The sequence below is a fragment of the Ictalurus furcatus genome, chromosome 2 (assembly GCF_023375685.1).
Source record: "Ictalurus furcatus strain D&B chromosome 2, Billie_1.0, whole genome shotgun sequence".
In the NCBI taxonomy this organism is placed as follows: Eukaryota; Metazoa; Chordata; class Actinopteri; order Siluriformes; family Ictaluridae; genus Ictalurus; species Ictalurus furcatus.
In genome coordinates this window covers 32309245-32330407 of record NC_071256.1, presented here as the reverse complement: position 1 = coordinate 32330407, position 21163 = coordinate 32309245, and the positions used below count along the sequence as shown (strand labels likewise).

The 21163-nt window shown below is 37.7% G+C and overlaps 1 protein-coding gene across 1 annotated transcript; it reads left to right on the top strand.

The window, feature by feature from the left end:
• Positions 1-11851: 11851 nt before the first annotated feature.
• gjc1 (gap junction protein gamma 1) lies at positions 11852-21163 on the top strand. Its single transcript, XM_053615007.1, has 2 exons — positions 11852-12686; positions 19518-21163. The coding sequence occupies exon 2, from the start codon at positions 19560-19562 to the stop codon at positions 20985-20987; it is 1428 nt and encodes a 475-aa protein (XP_053470982.1). The 5' UTR covers positions 11852-12686; positions 19518-19559; the 3' UTR covers positions 20988-21163.

The following is a 21163-nucleotide window of genomic DNA, read 5'->3' as shown; positions in this document are numbered from 1 at the left end:
CTTGTGACACAATATCTGTGTCACATTGCAGTGCACATGGTTGATTGGACACGGCTGGAGGCAGCAGCAAACAACATGAAGTAGAGGAACAAGAAGATGACAAGAGAGAAAATATACTAAAAATGTACTTTATAGAGCAAGAGTATTATATGAAATGTTTATTTTCCTGTGTCACATGCTGTAAAAGCTTCACATCAGTGTCTTGTCAAGATGTACAAAATACTCAAGGGCTGTAAAGCACAGTTATCAAACTCAAGGCCCACAAGCCAATGACAGCCCACTGCCACTGCCACTGTTTTTTTTTATCTCTTATCCTCATATATATATATATATATATATATATATATATATATATATATATATATATATAAATGAAGAGTGTGTTTGGTGTATAGAAGTGCTACTGATCATTTTACTCACTGAAGTTATATTTGTTTGAGGCTACCAGCACTCTCACACAAAGTCTAACCCTCACCATAATCAGATCCGTTGGTAATTTTTCAAACTATTTAGCTTGTGTGAATTCTTTCAAGACCTTGATAGCTGTCACCATAATATAACTGTATAGCTGGTCTTCCATGGTACAATGTTCCTCGCAATTTTGCTGTTGCAGACAAAAGAACGTACATCGTAAAAGAATTCTTTGGTCATGAATTGAGATTCAGTGTCACTGTGACCAAAGCCGGTCGACGTCAAAGTTATGACAGTGCCAAAGTGTGACTGCTGCTCTAACACTTGTCCAACAGCCACCAATACGAGGCACCACAGGATGATGCGAACCTCATGGGACAGATAGAAATATGTGCTGCATCCCAATCCGCCTACTCTCCGTCCTAAATAGTATCCGAGATGTCTAGTATGTTGAAATGAGTATCCCAAAGGTGCCCGGATGGTCTACTATTTCCTGTGGATTTTCAAAGTGTGGATCCGTGGACATTTTTTTTTTCAGCTAATGTTGCCCACGACTCCTTGCACGAGGGAGGAGGAGTTTTGTGACCGTTTTCTTTGCCGAACTTCATCTGCAAACATGGCGGGCGAGTGTAATGTCGGTGAAGCGTATTTTAGAGGGGTGTAAATGAAATGTTAGAAATATAAATCAAGAGAATGGTAAATTAAATTATATAGTACAAATCATCTAATGAATAATGAAAGAAGAAATTGTGCATAATTAGGCAACAACGTTCTCTTCCGTTACATGACGTGTTAGTTAGTATGTCCCAGTACTTACAAACTCTTTTGCTACACACTCAAAAGCGTGTACTTTTTCTTTTCAAAAAGAGTACATACTTTTAGTGCATAGTATAAGTAAGGTGAATTGGGATGCAGCACTGATAGTGGTAATAACTAAATGTAAACGAAACATGCTAATGACAGAAACTGGAACTGCAGTGTAAGATTAGTTTAAAGCAAAGTATGAGAGATAATTGTAATAATAATAATAATAATAATGAGTAGCTCTTAATTGGGAACATTGATTGTAATATTAAAAGAAATGGAATTCACATCTAGCTTTTCCTCTTTATACTTGTTTTCTAGCGTTGTACTTTATTGAGAACAAAGACAGAACATGAAGGAAACAGCATTAGAGAGACATGAGTGTAGATGACTGTCTGTATATTTACTCGTGCCTTTAATCTGTGTCTTTTCCTCAAGTCATGTTCTAAGATATTCGTTCATCCATGGCTGGGTTTCCATGGCCACAAGGATCGTGCCAATCAGAACACAGGATGGCCATGTGCTCCGGACAAGGAACAGAGCCCACCGGCGACATACACATAGTAGCATGCTAAAGCAAACACAGCATCTTTTTCACCTTGTCTTTCATTACTTAACCCTCTCTCTTTCTCTGTGACCCTCTGTGTACAGTACGTTCCCTTGCCTTTTCACCTGTTTGGTGTTTTAAGCAGGCTAGGGTATTTGTAATGTGTTTGCTTTAGTTGTTTTTTTTCCCCTTTAGGCATGACATTAATAATGAGTGTATAGATAGACAGAGCAAGAGAAAGGAAAAAAAATGTCCTTCAGACAAACAAGACAAATCATGTTTAGACAGTCAGAAGATTGTGACTCCCCCCATCAGCTGTGTGTGTCTGTGGCGAGTGTATTTATAACGGGTAAGAGGGAGAGAGTCCAAGAAACCAAGTTCTGAGACTTTAAAAGTCATGAATCAGAATGGAGAGAGCAGGTCATGTAAATATTTTCTCCAGCTGCACAGCGATAAGCTTCTGACTGCGGCATAAAGCAGGGATTAGTTTATAAAGATTTCGCGGTGCACAATTATGTCAAAAGAACAATTCGATATAGAGCCGTATATGTCAAATTATTTCTGAAATCTATCTAGCTCTTTATATTTGGGATTTTTTTTATGTAATTCTGATTTGGATCTCACCAAGATAAGTGGTTACTGAAGATGAACGAATGATTTAAACACGGAATGCGCGTTCTTATTTATTTGTTAGTTTCATTCATTTGTTCATTCATCAGCAGCAACAGGAATGTATTTATTTCGACTTGACCGTACAGCGTTATGACACTCTGTGTGAACTCAAGCAGAGACGTTAACGATGGTTGCATTTCTCTTCCTTTTCCTTTTCCACCTAAACTCATTCTTAACCAATCTTAAACATGATTGCTAACACTGTTGTAGCACCCTGGCCCATTGATTCTCAATAATCAAAGCACTCTTCTCTTTTCCCTTCTTTTCCTTCATTGGGCTCTAAACACTAAACACATTCCACTGGAGTTCACTGTCCTTCCAAACTCCTTACACCCTTTTTTTTTTGTGGCAAAAAGTCACACATTGGCAGATCCAGAACATTGTGACTGGGGTGGCCAAGGCAGGAGTCATACATTAGCTATGTTCGGGTGGCCATAGTAAAGCAAGACACAATGCCAGAAATACTTAATGTGCAGATGCTAAATTTGACACATTGCATGTTTCAGCCAATGCACATTTCAGTATATGGGTTAGAACCAACTGCCAGGTTTATACTGTGTTTTTAGGTATTTAAACAGTTGGGTCACTACATGAAAACTGCAGCCAATCTGTGACATGAGGGTAAAATTCCAGACAAAGGAATTTTAAAGACATAATGGCATACGGGTCAAAAGATAACATCTCCACTCAAGCATGAGTTATAAGGCATCACATTTACTGTGTTGTGCATGTATAACAATGACACGTAAATAACAATGACTTTATCAATAAAAATTTGATTTAAAAAAAAATCGGAAAACATTTGACAAGTCAATAAATAACATTAATATAAATTTGAAAATAATCCACAATTTGGAATCTCAAGATCTGTTAACGTGAATATTTCAAGATACTGTAACTCTTCAGTCTTTTTTCAATCCAATCAAAAAGAAGGATTTAGAACACTGAAGTCAAAATTTTCTTGGGTACAGAGTGCATCACTAGGAGGTTAAGGTAAGGCCATATTAGTTCTTTTGGTTTTTAGAATGTAGGTGCTGTATATATTAATCGAGCGTACTCTGTACGCTGCACAAAACGTCGCGAATGTAACATGGTGTATCTTACCTGGACACGAACATCACAGATCATCAAAACTTTTGCGATACACCATGTTGAATGATTATCGTAGGAGATCTGTAAGTACTCTCAGCTGTTACACATCATGCCTGAATGTGGGGACCAGTGGGAAATTTGAAGTGTGGGAATAAGGCTGTGACTGTTTCGAGTGGAACATACCCAAAACAGGACACGCTAAAACTACAAACCTTAAAATGTTGATTTTACTCTATAACCTTAAGTTCTGATAATTTTCCTCTGTTTTTTATATATATATTATAAATTGTGCTTGACTGACTGACAGAGAAATATTGTTGTTACTAATGGAAACCTTGTTTTTATAAAACAGTTTGAACGTAACCCATATAGACACCAATGCTTACATTCGCAATGACTTTTAAAAGACCTCAAACCCAAAACTGGCCGTGACCCTGAACATCCATTCCCATCGATAACTATTCTCTAACCTCTGTACTAAAATAGGAAGACTTGTATTCCTGGAAACGGTAGGAATTAAAGCAAAAAGAATGACTATTAGGTAAGGTAAGGAATGACACAATTTCCAAAATTAATTAATGGGAAGAATTTAGTAATGCATTATGTTTTTACAGTAGTTATGAACAGGATGACATCAATTATGTATATCTCAAGGTGTAACACCTTACATCAATCATGATATATAACAATATTCACTGCAATGTTAGTTTTTATTGTCAATGATTTATATACATTTGAAAGGCTGCCGTTTTCATGGAGTGACCCAGTACTCTACAGTGTTAGAGTTTTCTGTTTCTGTTTCAATCTGTATTTTCTATTATTAGTCACTTCCACGAGTGGCTGTACATTTTCCAAATAGTACAGTAAAACCTACAACATCAGAAAAATCATAAATGCCAAACTGGATTTTTTTTTAAAAGCCCTCTACTACATGAATTATTACATTTACATTAAAAATGTTTTTATGCATTTTTCTTACTTGAATTAAGTAATAAAAAGATATTTTAAAACGTTTAGAAGGTAGTTGGTTGATTGTTGCCGTATGACAACAATGCGCAATGGTGGCAAGTATCATATAGTAAAAAATAACACAACATGTATGAGATTATGAAGTTCCAAGTACTGCATTCTCCAGACTATAAGTTGCAGAGTTTTTTTTTTTTGCCATGTAGTAAGCATGTAAAAGTGATATCTTCTAATAAGGAATTACAGTTGTAAAAAGGTATGTGGATGGATTTACTCAGTCAAAATACATACACAAATGAAATTCAAATATGTTTTGGGTGAAGTATCTTCTTAAAAAAATAAGAGTTCAAAAATAAGGTGCAATTGCAAAATGTCTGAAATTACAACAGTTTTTCTTACTTTGAATGTGAAAAAATGTAAATATACTATTAGAGAAGCCTAGTGTCTTTTTTTTCCATTCATGAATGTTCATACTACAGTTCCATTATCGCATGTTGTTGCCATATGGCAACAATTTCATTTGACCATTTAACAGAATACTCAAAATATATAAACTTGCTTAAATGACAATTTGTTTTTTTACTTATCTCAAATATTGTTTACATTTTTTCCTTTAAGTAGTTTTGCCTAAATATTGAAAAATGAGGCACATTTTGAGAGCCCTTCGATGATGACCTACGCCAAGATATGTCTAGAAACATCTAGAAATTGGAGATTAATTAATTTTGCCATATGGGAATATCATGCAGTAAAGGGTTAACACTTTTTTATGATGTCCTCCATGAAATGCTCATCAGGTCATATCTGATCATTTCAGACTATCAGCTAACAACAACTGAAAGGCAAACAAACAAAAAAAACCTTCCCCAGTGTGTGTGTAGATATTTTACAAACACATTTACACTGAAATTCAATGTAAATGGTGCAAATGTATATGGCACACTTATAGAACTCAATGCAATCTTTTGCTTTGTATTTGACGTTGGTCCAAATTTTTTAGCTTTAGAAAACATTCACTTCTAGATGAGTGTGTGGGTACCACGTACTGTAGTGTGTGTTGTCCAGTTGAAATCCATGAAAACGGGCGTATATTTATAACTGATATACTCAGTAATACTATAATATTATACTTAATATAACATCTCAGAGCTGCTGTGGAGAAATCACAAACAGGTCAAACAGCTATCAGACCTGGCATCACAAGTCACCCTACAGATATCTACAGAAATCAAACAAGAATGGAAACTGAAAGGTGTCGTGTTCATATTTTCCCATGTGACTTCAACTATCTGAGACAAAATGTATCAGTTCAGGGTTTGGCTCTGTAACCAGCTGACTAAGGAAGTCAAATGGGCAACAAATCACTCCAGTCGATACAGTAATTGCATTGAGTAAGAGCATGCAGGCGTGTGTGAGGGAAAGCGCGAGTGTGTGTGTGTGTCTGTATACTGACTATGTTTCTGCCTCTGTGTCCTAAGTCAATTTACCCACCTCATATTCGTTCCTTATGTGCAACCTCTAGGTGAATGCGTGCTTAGTCTGTTCGTGTATGTACGAGTGCATCACATTAGTGCTCATCAACGTTAAACTGGTGAACATCGAAAACTGGAGAACAATATAAATCTGGTAGAAAGGAATAGATTGGAGGAAATAGACGGCTTGTCAGGTTGACGAATGATGAAATTGATTTGAACGCTCACAGCCGGGAGGATGTGCTGTATATTAGTTATCATCATCCTTTTTCTTTTCTTTCTATTCTTTTTTTTTTTTTTTTCCTTTTCCTAATCAAAAGCTGAAGGAAGACAGAAAACAGAAAGAAGGGAAAACCAGAAAGCAGACATGATGCAAACAGGCAAGCTGTGTCTGCACTATATTCTCACACTATACACGTTGCCCTTGGAAAAACGGAAAATCGAACACTAGGTTAAATAGAAATAGCAAATTATCAAAATTTTCTAAAGGAGCAAGTGCTAATTTTGAAAACACAACATTACTGATTTTAACATTTTGGTTTTTTGGATGTATTAGTATTCTAGGGCTCCCTGGGATAGACTCCAGGTTTCCCCGTGACCCTGAAGGAAGGATAAGCGGTATAGAAGATGGATGGATGGATGGATATTATTCTAGGTTACTCAGTGAACCTTTTAGAAAAATTTAAGTGCTGTGGTTTCTGGTGGGTTTTTTTTGTTTTGCATTCCACTATGTAATGCATGTTGCGACAGTGACAAGCGTTCCACACTTCGTTTTTCAGTGATGCGGGCAGTAATAGCACACTACATCTCACTGACTTTTCCAGTGTGAACACACTACATGCATACAAAGTACATACAGCTATAGGTTCAGTCACTGTATATAACCCCATACGCGATATAGGTGAAAGAGGCAAGGTTTAATCTGTTTTCTCTTCATATACTCATTCAGTTTTTTCATTCATTTATAAATGGCATACTGTAAGTCCATATGGGTTAGACATGTGCCACATTTCACAAACATGTTGTCTGATATTATCAATAATGTATATAAGATTTTTTAAAATCTTTTAATTCAATCAGTCATGCACTTGATCAGTGATGTGCGCCGCTGAAAATCTCGTTTAATGGAAGAGAGGCGTAAGGTGAAGGGTACAGAAGATGAGAACACACACATGAGGTAATAGGTTTGTTGTGGAGGTATTTATTTGAGTGTGTGTGTGTGTGTGTGTGTGTTGGCAGTAAACAGACGAGGTTGAGTCTGTTTAACCGCAGGGCATTTTCAATTTGTACATGTGTCCTGTGACACATTTGTCCTCTGTGTGTGTGTGTGTGTGTGTGTGTGTGAGAGAGAGAGAGGGAGAGAGAGAGAGAGAGAGAGAGAGAAAGAGAGAAAGTTTATTCTGTTGTCTCCATTTGAAAAATGTTGCCATGTTATTTTCATCATTCACATGCACATTGCTGAATACAGTGGTAGAATAGTAGTTCCTTGGTTTTCTCTTGTTTCTCTCTAGATTTAAACTGTTAGTCCTATATGGGGGGAAAAAAAACCTAAACAGACCAGTAGTTTATGGTTGTGTAGGCATGTTGATGAACAAGTGGAGTATCTGTTCAAGTGGTTGATCATACTGAAATATTTTGCATGAAAAAGCATGAGCAACACAATGGCCGAACCAGGCTTATTCACAAAGCTTTAATCATACAGTGGTTTGCAGACAATATTACAGTACAATGTGAGATAACATGGGAATAATAGGAAAATATAGCTGTGGGCCTTCAGATCTAAATTAAGAAGCCAACTCATACCTCTCAAAGCCATAAACTTTTGCCTATTTTCTAGTGGACGAGGAAGAGAAGGCGGGAGATTAAGGGGTCATCTGAGGATGTTGAGATGTTCCTGTGCTTGCTAGTTCACGACTAGCACATTGCATTGGATTCCTCCAATCTGACTCCTATGAAAGAAAGGGGGTTGGGGGTTATGTAGAATGTGCTTTTAATCAGTCTAGGGCTAACGATTATTTTCATAATCAATTGTTTGGCCGATTATTTTTTGTTCGGTTAATCGGATGGGGGGGGGGGGCTTTGAGTACCAATTTTTTTTGTCTATTTAAAATATAATCCACAAACTGAGTGTTATAAATGTAAACTTCAGACTTATGCAATTTTATATATTTTTTATACAATTATATAAGACTGAAAAGAACCCAATACACACAGACACACACCAGAATATATATTATTCCTTTAGGACTGTAGTTTAATTCAGTGCTTTTTGTGCATCCATAAAAAAATAATGCATAAATACTTATAAATAACATAAACTAAGTATATAGCTAAGTATATAAACAGTAAACTGAAGAAAGTCATTGTCGTTGACTCTGGGTATCTGCTAAAGCTAGCGGCGTCACATTACGTGCGTATGACGTCATGTGCCGTCGACTAGGAAGCGGCTTTTACTTCCGGTTAGTAAAAAAACCCGCTAGTGTTCCATTTGAGATGATACTACCTTTCTAAAATCCACACACTAGATGGTAGAGTACATAATGCATAGTGTAAGTGTATAGTGCGTCATTTGGGACACAGCTTCAGTATTTACTCTCTGAAGCGTGTTTTCGGAACAGAAGTAACATAGTGAGTAAACGCACCCCGTGCTGTGCGCAGACCGACTAATCAATAATGAGATTCATTGACAACGGTTTTCATAATCGATTATTATTGATTTCATCGATTAGTTGTTGCATCTCTAAATCAGTCCGTACAGGATTTCACAAGAGTGATTGTTGCGGTGGTAAAACTTGATTTTGCTGCGGCTTTTAAAAAAATGTTGGGATGCAATTTGTGGAGCTTCTTGTGCTTTTTTGCGGAAAACTACTTGAAATGGAGAAATTGCAATCTCACAAAATTGTTTTGCACGGTCTTTCACAGTGATATTTGTTGATAAAGGCGACCTTTTATCTGTACTCTCGCTCGACGCACGTGAATCAAAGAGGGCTTTGGCTGAATGCGTGTTGTGATGACATCACATGACGCGTCTCGGCCCAAATCTGTGGAAAATCTGCGGTAGTTTTGAAAAATTGCAAGCTCCAAATATTGCAGACTTTCCTTGATTTCGCATTCATTTCTGCAATCACAAAATCCTGGAGGGACTGATTAATATACATATTTAGATTAGGATTTATGATCGGGGGGGAAAGCGATTTGTGGATATACTAATTTTAGGATACAGATGTTAACAGATGTTGGTGTGATTAAAATTTTAGGTCAGTTGTCTGTTTCTAGATGGAAGCTCAGGTTTTTATAGACTCTCATATGTTTAGATTCTGTTAAGAATTATTATTAATGTGATAAAAACACAATAGTGTTTCATGATGTGGAGCAAGTGTGTGATTATGTTTTTAAAACAAAATTCCCCTATGGATTCAATGTGTCCCTTAAATCCCCATCATTACATAAACTTTGCAGATGCTCCCTCACCACAGAAAACCTCATTTAGTAACCGCGCTTTCTCTTACTCTTTCTCTCTCGTACACACTCTCTCTGACCTTCGCAATAGTCATCAACATCCTTTCCCCATCCATCTCTCTGTCCTGACATTTCTTTCAAATCTTATTAAACCGTATTTGCGCCAACATATTTACCTGTCTCTGGTTCAAAATACCTGGCAAGAATCTGATCTTAACAGGGTACCGTGTGTGGTGTAGTAATAAATCACAAACTAACCCACAAAATGTGGCGTATACAGTACGATTAGAGGCAACAATATGGTAAGGATTAAAACACAATAGGGCAGGCAATTATAGGAAAATAGTCAGTGTCAGGTTGGTGTCAAATGACGTGAAGTGAAGTCGCTGTTACCACTCCGAAGTTGATTCGTTTCCTGTAACATCACATCCCGAAGTGATTTATTCCCCTTATACCAGAGCAATGAATACAATTCTTATTCATTAATGAATTATACATCGTGCTTTTTTTTCTGTTTATAGTTACATTTAATGTTGTGGAACATCCGCAAATCAGCTGCAAAGTTCATTCCTGTTATCACTTCTGTTACGACAGCTCAAAAAAGTCGTTCCTAAATCTTTTTTGTCTTTTGAAGTTAATAAGTCAAAAGAAATTCCAGGGTTTTCATGTTGCCAAGAAACTACAAAACCCTCCACTCTGAAGACTTTCCTGTGTTACAGCTTTACCTCCGAGTGTTACACTGACACTGGACACTCTTTCTAAAAATGCTAGCATTACAGAAAGCTTCACAATATCAACAATTACACCCATATATATATATATATATATATATATCTATATATATATATATATATATATATATATATAAAAATAATGATCAAAGTTACAATAGCAACGGTGATGGATCTATTGTGCACTGCTGGAGCATTCATAGTTGTCACGTGAGCAGAGAGTTGTTCAGTTCAGTTTGGAAAAGAAAGTATGTGCATCCGAGCAGCAGCATTATGTCAAGATATTTAATACAGCAACCTTTCAATATTCTGCTATCTCAGGATCTTCAGAAATTTAGCAAAGAGACTGGAGTGGTACAAGGAACCTCTACGCTACTCTGGTTCTTGTACCAGGGCATTTTATCCAGCACCTTCTTGCCTGGCAGCTAAGACTTAGCCATGTGTGAATAATGTAAAAATCTGTCCATAGAAATAATAATAATAAGAAGAAGAAGAAGAAGAATAGTAATAATAATAAAAATAATAATAACAACACCAATAATAATAATAATAATAATAATAATAATAATAATAATAACAACAACAATAATAATACAAATAATAATAATAATAATAATAATTATTATTATTATTATTATTATTATTATCATTATTATTATTATCCAGCCAGCTATCTATTTTCTGTACCACTTATCCTACACAGGGTCGCGGGGAGCCTGGAGCCTGGAGCCTGTCCCAGGGGACTGGGGGCACGAGGAAGGGGACACCCTGGATGGGGTGCCAACCCATCGCAGGGCACAATCACACACACTCACAAATTATTATTATTATTATTATTATTATTATTATTATTATTATAGGTTTCTGTTTGATATTCTCTATATATTGTAGATACTGTAGATTTACTGTAATAGTGATTCTCACTTGTGTTCATTTAGGTATCAGCTTTGACACAATAGTTTATCCTACAATTTTTTAGAAGAAATAATGCGGTGCGGGGAAAAAAACAAGCTTTTTCTAAGATTAAAGGAGACATCAGTAGGATTTAAACACACATCTCCAGAGCACAGGGTGAACACTTTTTCACGGCATCACCTGGAAACTTCTTGTTGATACTAAAACATTTTCCTTTGTATTTTTCACTGGTTATTTCATCTCGTCTTTGCTGAGATCTCTAATAAAACGTAACAGGAGTTATATGATAAGATACTGTAGTGTTTTTTTTCTCAGGAGCAAAAACCTTAAGCAGACAACGTCTCCCTTTTCCATCCATCTGATTTCATTACCGTCAAGGAGAAATTATAGAGATACTGTAATAAAGAGTCTTTTTTTCCCCTATGGTGTTTCTCATTTCTCCAGATCCGTAGGCATATTTGAAGGTATTGTGTCGCTTGCTGGAAGGTTTCCGGTGACACGCAGGGTCTTGCATTATTGAGGGTGATTTATAGAAAAGTCTGGCCTTGTTATAACAATATATATGTATGTTTAAGCTAAATCAATATCTATTCCTTCCGTCTCCGGGACATTTATCATGCAGGCGCACATAGTACAATTTCCTTTTATCGCTTACACTCTAATGTTTACATAATCCCCAAAAGTTCAGTCAAGTATCTCATCCATTTAACAAAATCGTATTACACTTGAAACCTTGACGTTTGGAAGGCTTGAGTAAGACTTTTTCAGTACAGACTCCTAGTCAGTTTTAACTTACAGATTGTATATGGTTTTAGCCTCGGAAAAAAAATCCTCTGATTGTAATCTGGCTTCTGCGCAAACTGTGAGAGAAAATGATTTTAAAAGAAAGATTAGACAAAGACTATAGAGAGATATCTGAAAGCTTGAATTTTTAACCGTCACCAAAGATGGCAAGATGAATAGAGGACCAGATATTAGGATGTGATGTTCCTTGGAGCGTTGCACTCTGAGATCATAAAAGGAGACAGAAGGGGCTTTGAGGAGTAGATAAGGTTGAGGAAGGGAAATATTTTATTCTGTGTCGCAGGCTATAGAAGGGAAAGCCCTTAAAGGGTCTGCATTTAATCCATCCCATCCCCCCATCGCCACACTCACTCCTCCAATCATTCGTATGGGAAAATTTCATATTTCACCCCCTTTTCACCTATCACCCTGCCCGTAAGCACATTAACCCTTCACACAAACCTCCCTCCCATCTCTGACCCAATTTTGGGTAATGAGGGGTAAGAGGGGTCCATTGTGTGTGTTCCACAGAAGAGAGAGAAGAGGAGGAAACGAAAAGACATGCAACCCCCCACCCACTTCATTGTACACGCCGCACACACACACACACACACACACACACACACACACACACACACACACACACTGCAGTCCCACATGGTTGTCAGATTGTGCGTATAAATGTGGGGGTCTGTTTGCTTCCTGGTTTTAAGGGTAATGGCTAATGATCTCGTAAAAGAATGAAAAGGAAAGAGAGAAGAGCAGGGAGATGAAAGGAAAAGGGGTGGAGAGGCAGACACAAAGAGGAGAGATAACAGGGACACCCGAGTGTATGTAAGTACATAGTTTGGTATGTGCGTGTGTGTGTGTGTGTGTGTGTGTGTGTGTGTGTGCATGAATGCATGTGTATGTATGTGTGTGTTTATTTGAGTTGTGTGTGTTAGTAAGTGCTATATGTTACAGGCTTCTGGATGAAATATTACTCTGTTTGATTGCATTGAGCATTCCGTTATCCAAATCCATTCATAACACACACACACACACACGCACACACATACACATCAAGTTTTAGAGTATATGTATACACACACACACACGCACAGAGCACATATGTTGCATCATTCTTTTTCTCTTTTCATTCTTAGTACTGCACGATTCCCGTAAATGGTCAGGAATTCTATTTTTAGTCCATTCTGTTTAACACGACAAGATCTGTTCATTCTTCTCTCCCACATCTTCAGACCTCTAGAGGGGAAAAAAAACAAAAAAAAAAACAATTCAAAGAATATTCCAGTTCAGTTGAGGTGGAATGGTTTCTTTCTTTCTTTCTTTCTTTCTTTCTTTTTATCTATCTCTCTCAGTCTCTCTCTCGCTTCCTTTCATACCATTCCCTGAAAAAAAAAAAACAGTCATAGATCATATTGGGGTTTTGACCATGTTTTCCTGCAATCTACTACAAAGAAATGTATACGCTCAATGTTTTTTTTTTTTTTACTCTAAGCTCAAAGTAATCAACTAAACCTTGGGTTTTCATTCACAATTAACATTCCATGGTTTTGGCATTAAGCCAGTAAGTGTAAGTAATCTAGGAGAAAGTCATATAATTCAAATACACAGTGGTGATTTATGATGCAGGCGATCAGCTTTTTTTTTTTTTTTTTCCCCTTCTCTAATGGAACACAGTCATTTAAATTTTTGATATGCACTTGGTTAGGATATTTGTAATAAAGGCCAAAATGAATGCAATTTATAATACTGAAGCTGTGATGTTCTTTTGGAAGAGAGTAATGTAGCTAATTTGGAAATGAGGAACATTAAGACTCCATGCACAATGCAGTTGGAATGACAAAAGCATGTCCCTCTCTAGTGACATTAGTGGTGTGTGATGCTTAGTGCTGCTTGGCAGGGGTAAGCCGGATACAAAAATGTAGGTGACTTTGCGTGAACCACTAGTAATTAACAGTGACTTTGGTCTATTCACTTTTCAAGAATCAACACACCTTCATTTCCAGAGAGAAGCAGACTGTGAGAGAGATGAAGACAGGTTATGAAAGCAGGTTAGCACTGATGAGCGTTCTGCTGAGCATGTGCTCGTTCTGCCGTTCTCAACTGCCCAAGGGGAGGGCACAAGTGATGAGACAACTGTGTGTGTGTGTGTGTGTGTGTGTGCTTCAGACACGTGGCAGGGCCAACTACAAGACCACAAAGTCACTAAATGGACTCAGCAATTTTGAATTCACAGTGCTGGCTGCAAATTTTATAACACTGCATGAAGGATTGTATGGTCACATTCTGCCCTACAATGTAAGCTCATTGTACCAAAGAAAGTCTATACTTTGGTAATATCAGTGCCAGATATGCAGTATAGCACCCAGCTTTAGATCAAAACGTATTAGCGGTGTAATGATCAAATGATTTGGACTGATGCATTCATTTTTAAAGTGAAAATTTATATTTTTTTAAACTGATGTGTAAATCAGTCCCTCCAGAATTTTCGCAATTTTGCGATTGCAGAAATGAATGCAAAATCAAGCAAACACCGCACTATTCGGAAGAGCTCGCAATTTTTCCGAATTACAGCGGCTTTTCTGCAGAAAATGTGTCACGTCACGTCATCACGATGCGCGTTCGGCAAAAGCCCTCTTCGATTCACGTGCGTCGAACACGAGTACAGATAAAAGGTCTCATTTACCAACAAACATCACTGCAAAAGAGCGTGCAAAACAATTGCGTGCAAGTTCAATTTTGCCAGTAGTTTTCCGCAATAAAAACACAAAAAACTCAACAAGCAAACATTTTTTACCACAACAATCACAAAAAACTCAGCCAAATCCTCTACGGAATGGTAAATAGGCTAGCAAGGTGATTTGCCCATAACTCTGATACTTAAAATAGTCCTTCTCTACATCATAAGCATTCACAAATGAATGTTAGGCTTACCCCAGATTGGCCACGTATCGATCAGATGCTACTAAATAAAATAGTTATATATTGTATCATTCAATATATAATTCAGATTCAATGGTATCATCAAATAACCACGATATATAATAACACGTGGAAACCTGAAGTTTACACCTCTAGTGCATACGCTTCATGTTTAAGCTCTTGTAAATTGGTCGTTCCATGAAATGTGCAGCCTTTCAAATGTGTATAAATCATTGACAATAAAAGCTAACATTGCAGTGAATATAGTGATATATATATATATATATATATATAATTATTGATGTGAGCTGTTACACTGTGAGATATACATACAATTATTTCAATGTCATCCTGTTCATAACTACTGTAAAATCATAATGCGTTACTAAATTCTCCCCATTAATTAGTGTTGGAAATTGTGTCATTCCTTACCTTACCTAATAAAGTCATTGTTTTTTTGCTTTAATTCCTACCGTTTCCAGGAATACAAGTCTTCCTATTTTAGTACAGAGGTTAGAGAATAGTTATCGATGGGAATGGATGTTCAGGGTCACGGCCAGTTTTGGGTTTGAGGTCTTTTAAAAGTCGTTGCGAATGTAAGCATTGGTGTCTACATGGGTTACGTTCAAACTGTTTTATAAAAACAAGGTTTCCATTAGTAACAACAATATTTCTCTGTCAGTCAGTCAAGCACAATTTATAATATATATTTAGAAAAACAGGAAATTTCCAGAACCTAAGATTACAGATTAAAATGAACATTTTAAGGTTTGTAGTTTTAGCGTGTCCTGTTTTGGGTATGTTCCATTCGAAACAATCACAGCCTTATTCCCACACTTCAAATTTCCCACTGGTCCCCACATTCAGGCATGATGTGTAACAGCTGAGAGTACTTACAGATCTCCTACGATAATCATTCAACATGGTGTATCACAAAAGTCTTGACGATCTGTGATTGCAGTGTTTTGTGTAGTGTATAGTGAAGTTACTCATTTAATATATATTGCAACTACATTATCATTATCATAAAAACCAAAAGAATTAATATGGTCTTACATTAACCCCCTCTTACATTAAGCACGCTGTACACAAGAAAATCCCGACCTCAGTGTTCTGAATCCTTCTTTTTTATTGGATTGAAAATAGACTGAAGAGTTACAGTGTCTTGAAATATTCACGTTAACAGATCTTGAGATCATTTTCAAACTTGGATTAATGTTATTTATTGACTTGTGAAATGTTTTCCTATTTTTTTTTTTTTAAAATCTAATTTGTATTGATGAATTCATTGTTATTTTAGTTTCCTTGTTACATGCTCAACGCAGTAAACGTGATGCCTCATAACTCATGTTTGAGTGGAGATGTTATCGTTTGCCATTATGTCTGTGAATGAGAGTCTTCTTCAAAATTCCTTTGTCTGGAATGTTACCTTCATGTCACACATTGGCTGCAGTTTTCATGGAGTGACACAAATGTCACATGTTATATATGTTGTTGAACAGGTTAGATGTTCACGCTGTTTCACTCAGATCTTTCACACCAGTCTTTAACATACATTCAGTCACTCAGACACTTTACTCTTGTCACTTTTCGTACTTGGATAATAAAACTATATACTATAATTCTTATATAGGGTTTATTTGATCTTATTTAATTTATTTTTTAGATATTGCTTATTAAGTTATGTTGCTTTATTTTTCTATTTTAGATGCACTATTTCTAATATTTTTCTACACTTCCTGTTTTATAATCATTTATGTTCCTTCTGTTACTTTAAACGGTTATACAGAACTATTCTTTGCCAACGGCAAAAAAATTTTTTCCCTCTGGAATAAATAAAGTCTTATCTTGTCTTATCAGGAGTTTGATGACTTCCCTGCTCTAACACACCTACTAAACCCGGTAGTGATTGGTCACAAGATGTTAGCTAATGTTCTTTAACAGTAATTTTGACAATAAGTTCCAGCAGAAATGCTTATAATTATAGCACTTGTTCTAATACATCACTGTGTTTATAGCATACAGCGCCCTCCAGTAATATTGGCACCCTTGGTAAATATGAGCAAAGAAGCCTGTGAAAAATTGTCTTTATTGTTTAACCTTTTGATCTTTTGTTAAAAAAATTCACAAAAATACTCTGCTCTCATGGATATCAAAGAATTGCAAACACAGAACAGGTTTATGTATAAAAAAAAAATCTTTGTTAAATATAGGTGTGCAACAATGATTAGCCCCCCTATGAATTCATATGAAAAAGATATATTCTAAGTATATTCCCATTGATGTTTTACATTTTTTAGTACACCTGAGTGACTAGGATTGTTCAGCCATGACTTTCTGTTTCACAGGGGTATAAATATATGGTAACACATAGGCTAACACATAGGCCAGTTGTTTGGAAGGGTTTAAAAAAACCCAAAAAACTCTACTCTCATCTAAAAACCTCATGCCCATGGTTAAATATGGTGGTGGCTCTTTAATATTTTGGGGCTGTTTTTGTGCCAGAGGACCTGGACATTTTGTTAGGATACAATGCATCATGGACTGTATCAAATATCAACAGATATTAAATGAAAACCTGACTGAATCTGCCAGAAAGCTTAAAATGGGATTGGATTTTTCAGCAGGACAGTGATCCAAAACATACATCAAAATCAACACAAAAATGGTTTACTGACCACAAAATCAAGGTCCTGCCATGGCCATCCCAGTCCCCTGACCTGAAACCCATAGAACACCTGTGGGGTGAACTGAAGAGGAGAGTCCACCAGCGTGTACCTCGAAATGTGAAGGATCTGGAGAGATTCTGTATGGAGGAATGGTCTCAGATCCCTTGCCCTGTATTCTCCAACCTCATCAGGCATTATAGGAGAAGACTCAGAGCTGTTATCTTGGCAAAGGGAGGTAGCGCAAAATATTGACTAAAATGGTGACAATAATTGTTGCGTACCTAGATTTGACAACAATATTTTTGGATAAACATGTGTTCTGTTTGCAATTGTTTGATATTCATGAGAACAGAGTAGTTTTTTTGTTTGTTTGTTTTTTGTTTTCTTAACAAAAGATCAAAAGATTAAACAATAAAGACAATGTTTTACTCCCTTATTTGCTCATATTTACCAAGGATGCCAATATTAGTGGAGGGTACTGTATATTGCATTTTTTTAAAGGAGTCTCCAGTGTCTGTCTTTTATACCAGAGTAAGCTTTCAAGACAAAAATTCAAGACAAAATTCAAGACAAAAGGCTGATGAGAGAAAAAAAAAAATGATATAACATAAGGGATAACAGAAACTAACTTGTGTTGTGGATGTTCGCCCAACTTTCCTATGAATGAAAACAACTACAAATTGTTATAATGTGAATAGCATTTGTGAATTGCTGTGGGAATAAGAGGAATAAAACATTCTGTTATTGGAAAATAATCAGCTTTGTGTTGGTAAAAGTAACCCTTCTCACACACCGTTATTGATTATTTTTCTATTACAGCACATAAGTTCTCGTATATAACAGTATTTTTAGAAGCCTGTATTCTGTATTCATGTGTGTGCATGCATGATTCACTCACTCACTCATCATTTGCTAGGTCTTTCGCCATCGTCATTGCTACTACTAGCACTCTTAGACACAGATGAGAGGTGAAGGGATAGCAGGGCCTGCTGGAAGGGAAGAACTGGGAAGAACGGCAGCACCATGCTCAGATTCAAAGCTCGACTTTCGGCAGAAGACATTAGGAAAGCCACAGGATTCCCTGTTCCAGCCTGATAGGCCAAGTACTTTAAGTGCATGTGAGGGTAATGGTTACTAAAATACAGGAACTTCACTGTAGATGAGTGACAATACTTTCTCTCTGCTTCTCAAACACTCTCTCTCTCTCTCTCTCTCGCCACCAAAATTATATCTGTATCCTGAATACCCTGACATTTCTCAGACTTGTCCTTATATAGCCATAGCAGTCAATACTTTAAATGTTTTATTGTGAGGCAAAATGTAAACATTTAGCTTTGAAAAATGAGTGGAGAGAATCCAGAGACTCTGTAAACATAGCACTGAGCAGCGGCAAAGCCTGTATTTCTAACAGAGGTATGAGGTCTGTGTGTGTGTTTGTGTGTGTGTGTGTGTGTGTGAGAGAGAGAGAGAGAGAGAGAGAGAGAGAGAGAGAGAAAGAGAGAGAGAAAGTGATTTCCTGCTGCCTTTCAAAGTAAGACTTTTAGTATCAGTATATGAGCTTAAAAGAACACAGACACAGGTTAACACAATGTTAATTTCAATCAGGAAGTCATCTACTACTGCAGATCTGCACTGATTTGTCCATATTATATAAGTAACCTATTTATCACATTGCTCACATCATGCTGGTTCTGATCAATTTGAAGCCTGCATTTATTCATGTCATTTTATTGTCCTTATTATAACCATTCTAGTCTTGTTAAATAGTAACAGTCGCAGCTATATAAGTGTATATCAGTGTATATCAGATTCACAAACATTTCAAACTTTCAGAAACTTGTGATGTTGTTTGCAATTTCTGCACTGTAACTCATATTTGAACTCTATGACATTTTTAAGTAAACAAACTGATAATTAATGTCAAGCCATGTCTTATAGCATGACCAAACTATTGTTTTCAATGTCATTAACGCTAATACCAAACCTGATACATCAGCAGTTTATTCAATAGCTATGTTTAACTTAAGATGCACTCTCGTTCATTCACTTTCCACTTTGTCTTTTGTAGAGTCTGTGAACTTTGCCATCTGGGACACTGTCGTCCGACGCCATGAGCTGGAGCTTCCTGACGCGTCTGCTGGAGGAGATCCAAAATCATTCCACACCGGTGGGGAAACTCTGGCTGACAGCACTGGTCGTATTCCGCATTGTGTTGACGGCAGTGGGCGGAGAGTCCATCTACTATGACGAACAGAGCAAGTTTGTTTGCAACTCAGGCCAGCCTGGCTGTGAAAACGTCTGCTATGACTCCTTTGCACCGCTCTCACATGTCAGGTTCTGGGTCTTCCAGATCATCTTCTCTGCCATGCCATCACTTCTCTATATGGGTTATGCGGCTAATAAAATCTCCCACACCAAGGAGGGGCCAGGGACTGGGGATGGGGATTCAGCAGGAGGTGGAGCAGAAGGTGGGTACACACATCGGAGGCCAAGGAAGCTTTACTTTGCGGCACGTCAGCATCGAGCAGGGCACGAGAATTCAGGGGAGGAGAGAGAGGATGACCCAATGATCTATGAGGTACCTGAGATAGATAGCACTCGAAGGGAGCTTGTTCCACCACGCCCCAAGCCCAAAGAGCGGCATGATGGGCGGCAGCGCATACGGGATGATGGCCTGATGCGAGTGTATGTACTCCAGCTACTGACACGTTCAGCCCTGGAAGCGGCCTTCCTGGCTGGCCAGTATCTGCTGTATGGCTTTCATGTAGCACCCATCTTCGTGTGTACAGGTGAGCCTTGCCCGCACCGTGTGGACTGCTTTGTTTCACGCCCAACAGAGAAGACCATCTTCTTGCGCATTATGTATGGCGTCAGCTGCCTCTGCCTGTTACTCAACGTGTGGGAAATGATTCACCTTGGAGTGGGCACTATCAAAGATGCACTGCAAAAACGTCATGCTGCCACAGCTGAAGAAGAATACCAACTGGGCCTGCTGGGGCCCGGAGGCATGTCTGACAGAGTAAGCGGGCCAGCACTCAGCGAAGGAGAAATGGTGGATGATGTTGGGAACAGAGTCAGGGAGGCAGACTACGTGGGTTATCCGTTCACTTGGAGTACCCCATCTGCACCACCAGGCTATAACATCGTGATGAAGCCGGAAGCCCTGCCCTACACAGACCTGAGCAATGCCAAGATGGCATGCAAGCAGAACCGTGCCAACATCGCACAAGAGGAGCAGCAGCAGTTTGGATCCAACGAGGACAACTTCCCTTCGGCAAGTGATGCTCGGCCACCACCAGTCAACGAGGATGCTGTCCAGTTAGAGGCAGCTATTCAGGCCTATGCCCTCCAACACAGTGCCAGCAATAGCCATAATGAGATGCATGACAACCATAATAATGATGATAAGCCACAAAGTAACATCCCCACTGTTCCTCAGAAAGAGAGGAAACATCGGTTGAAACATGGCAAAGTAGGCAGTGCTGGGAGCAGCAGTAGTAGCAAATCTGGCGAGGGCAAACCATCTGTATGGATCTGAGACTATCTGTAGACAGTTCCATTTTGCAAAACCTTGCCGTTTACATAGATACCCACACACACACGCACAGATAATACAGTTTTTAGGTATACTGTATACACTGTATATTTATTGGTATAGCATATATTTTGTGCCTTATGATCCAGGGCATTCTGGATGAGTGAAAGTATACTTTT

What these genes read in the sequence shown, in the direction of transcription:
- gjc1 (XM_053615007.1), top strand. Translation starts at nt 19,560, where the DNA reads ATGAGCTGGAGCTTCCTGACGCGTCTGCTGGAGGAGATCCAAAATCAT.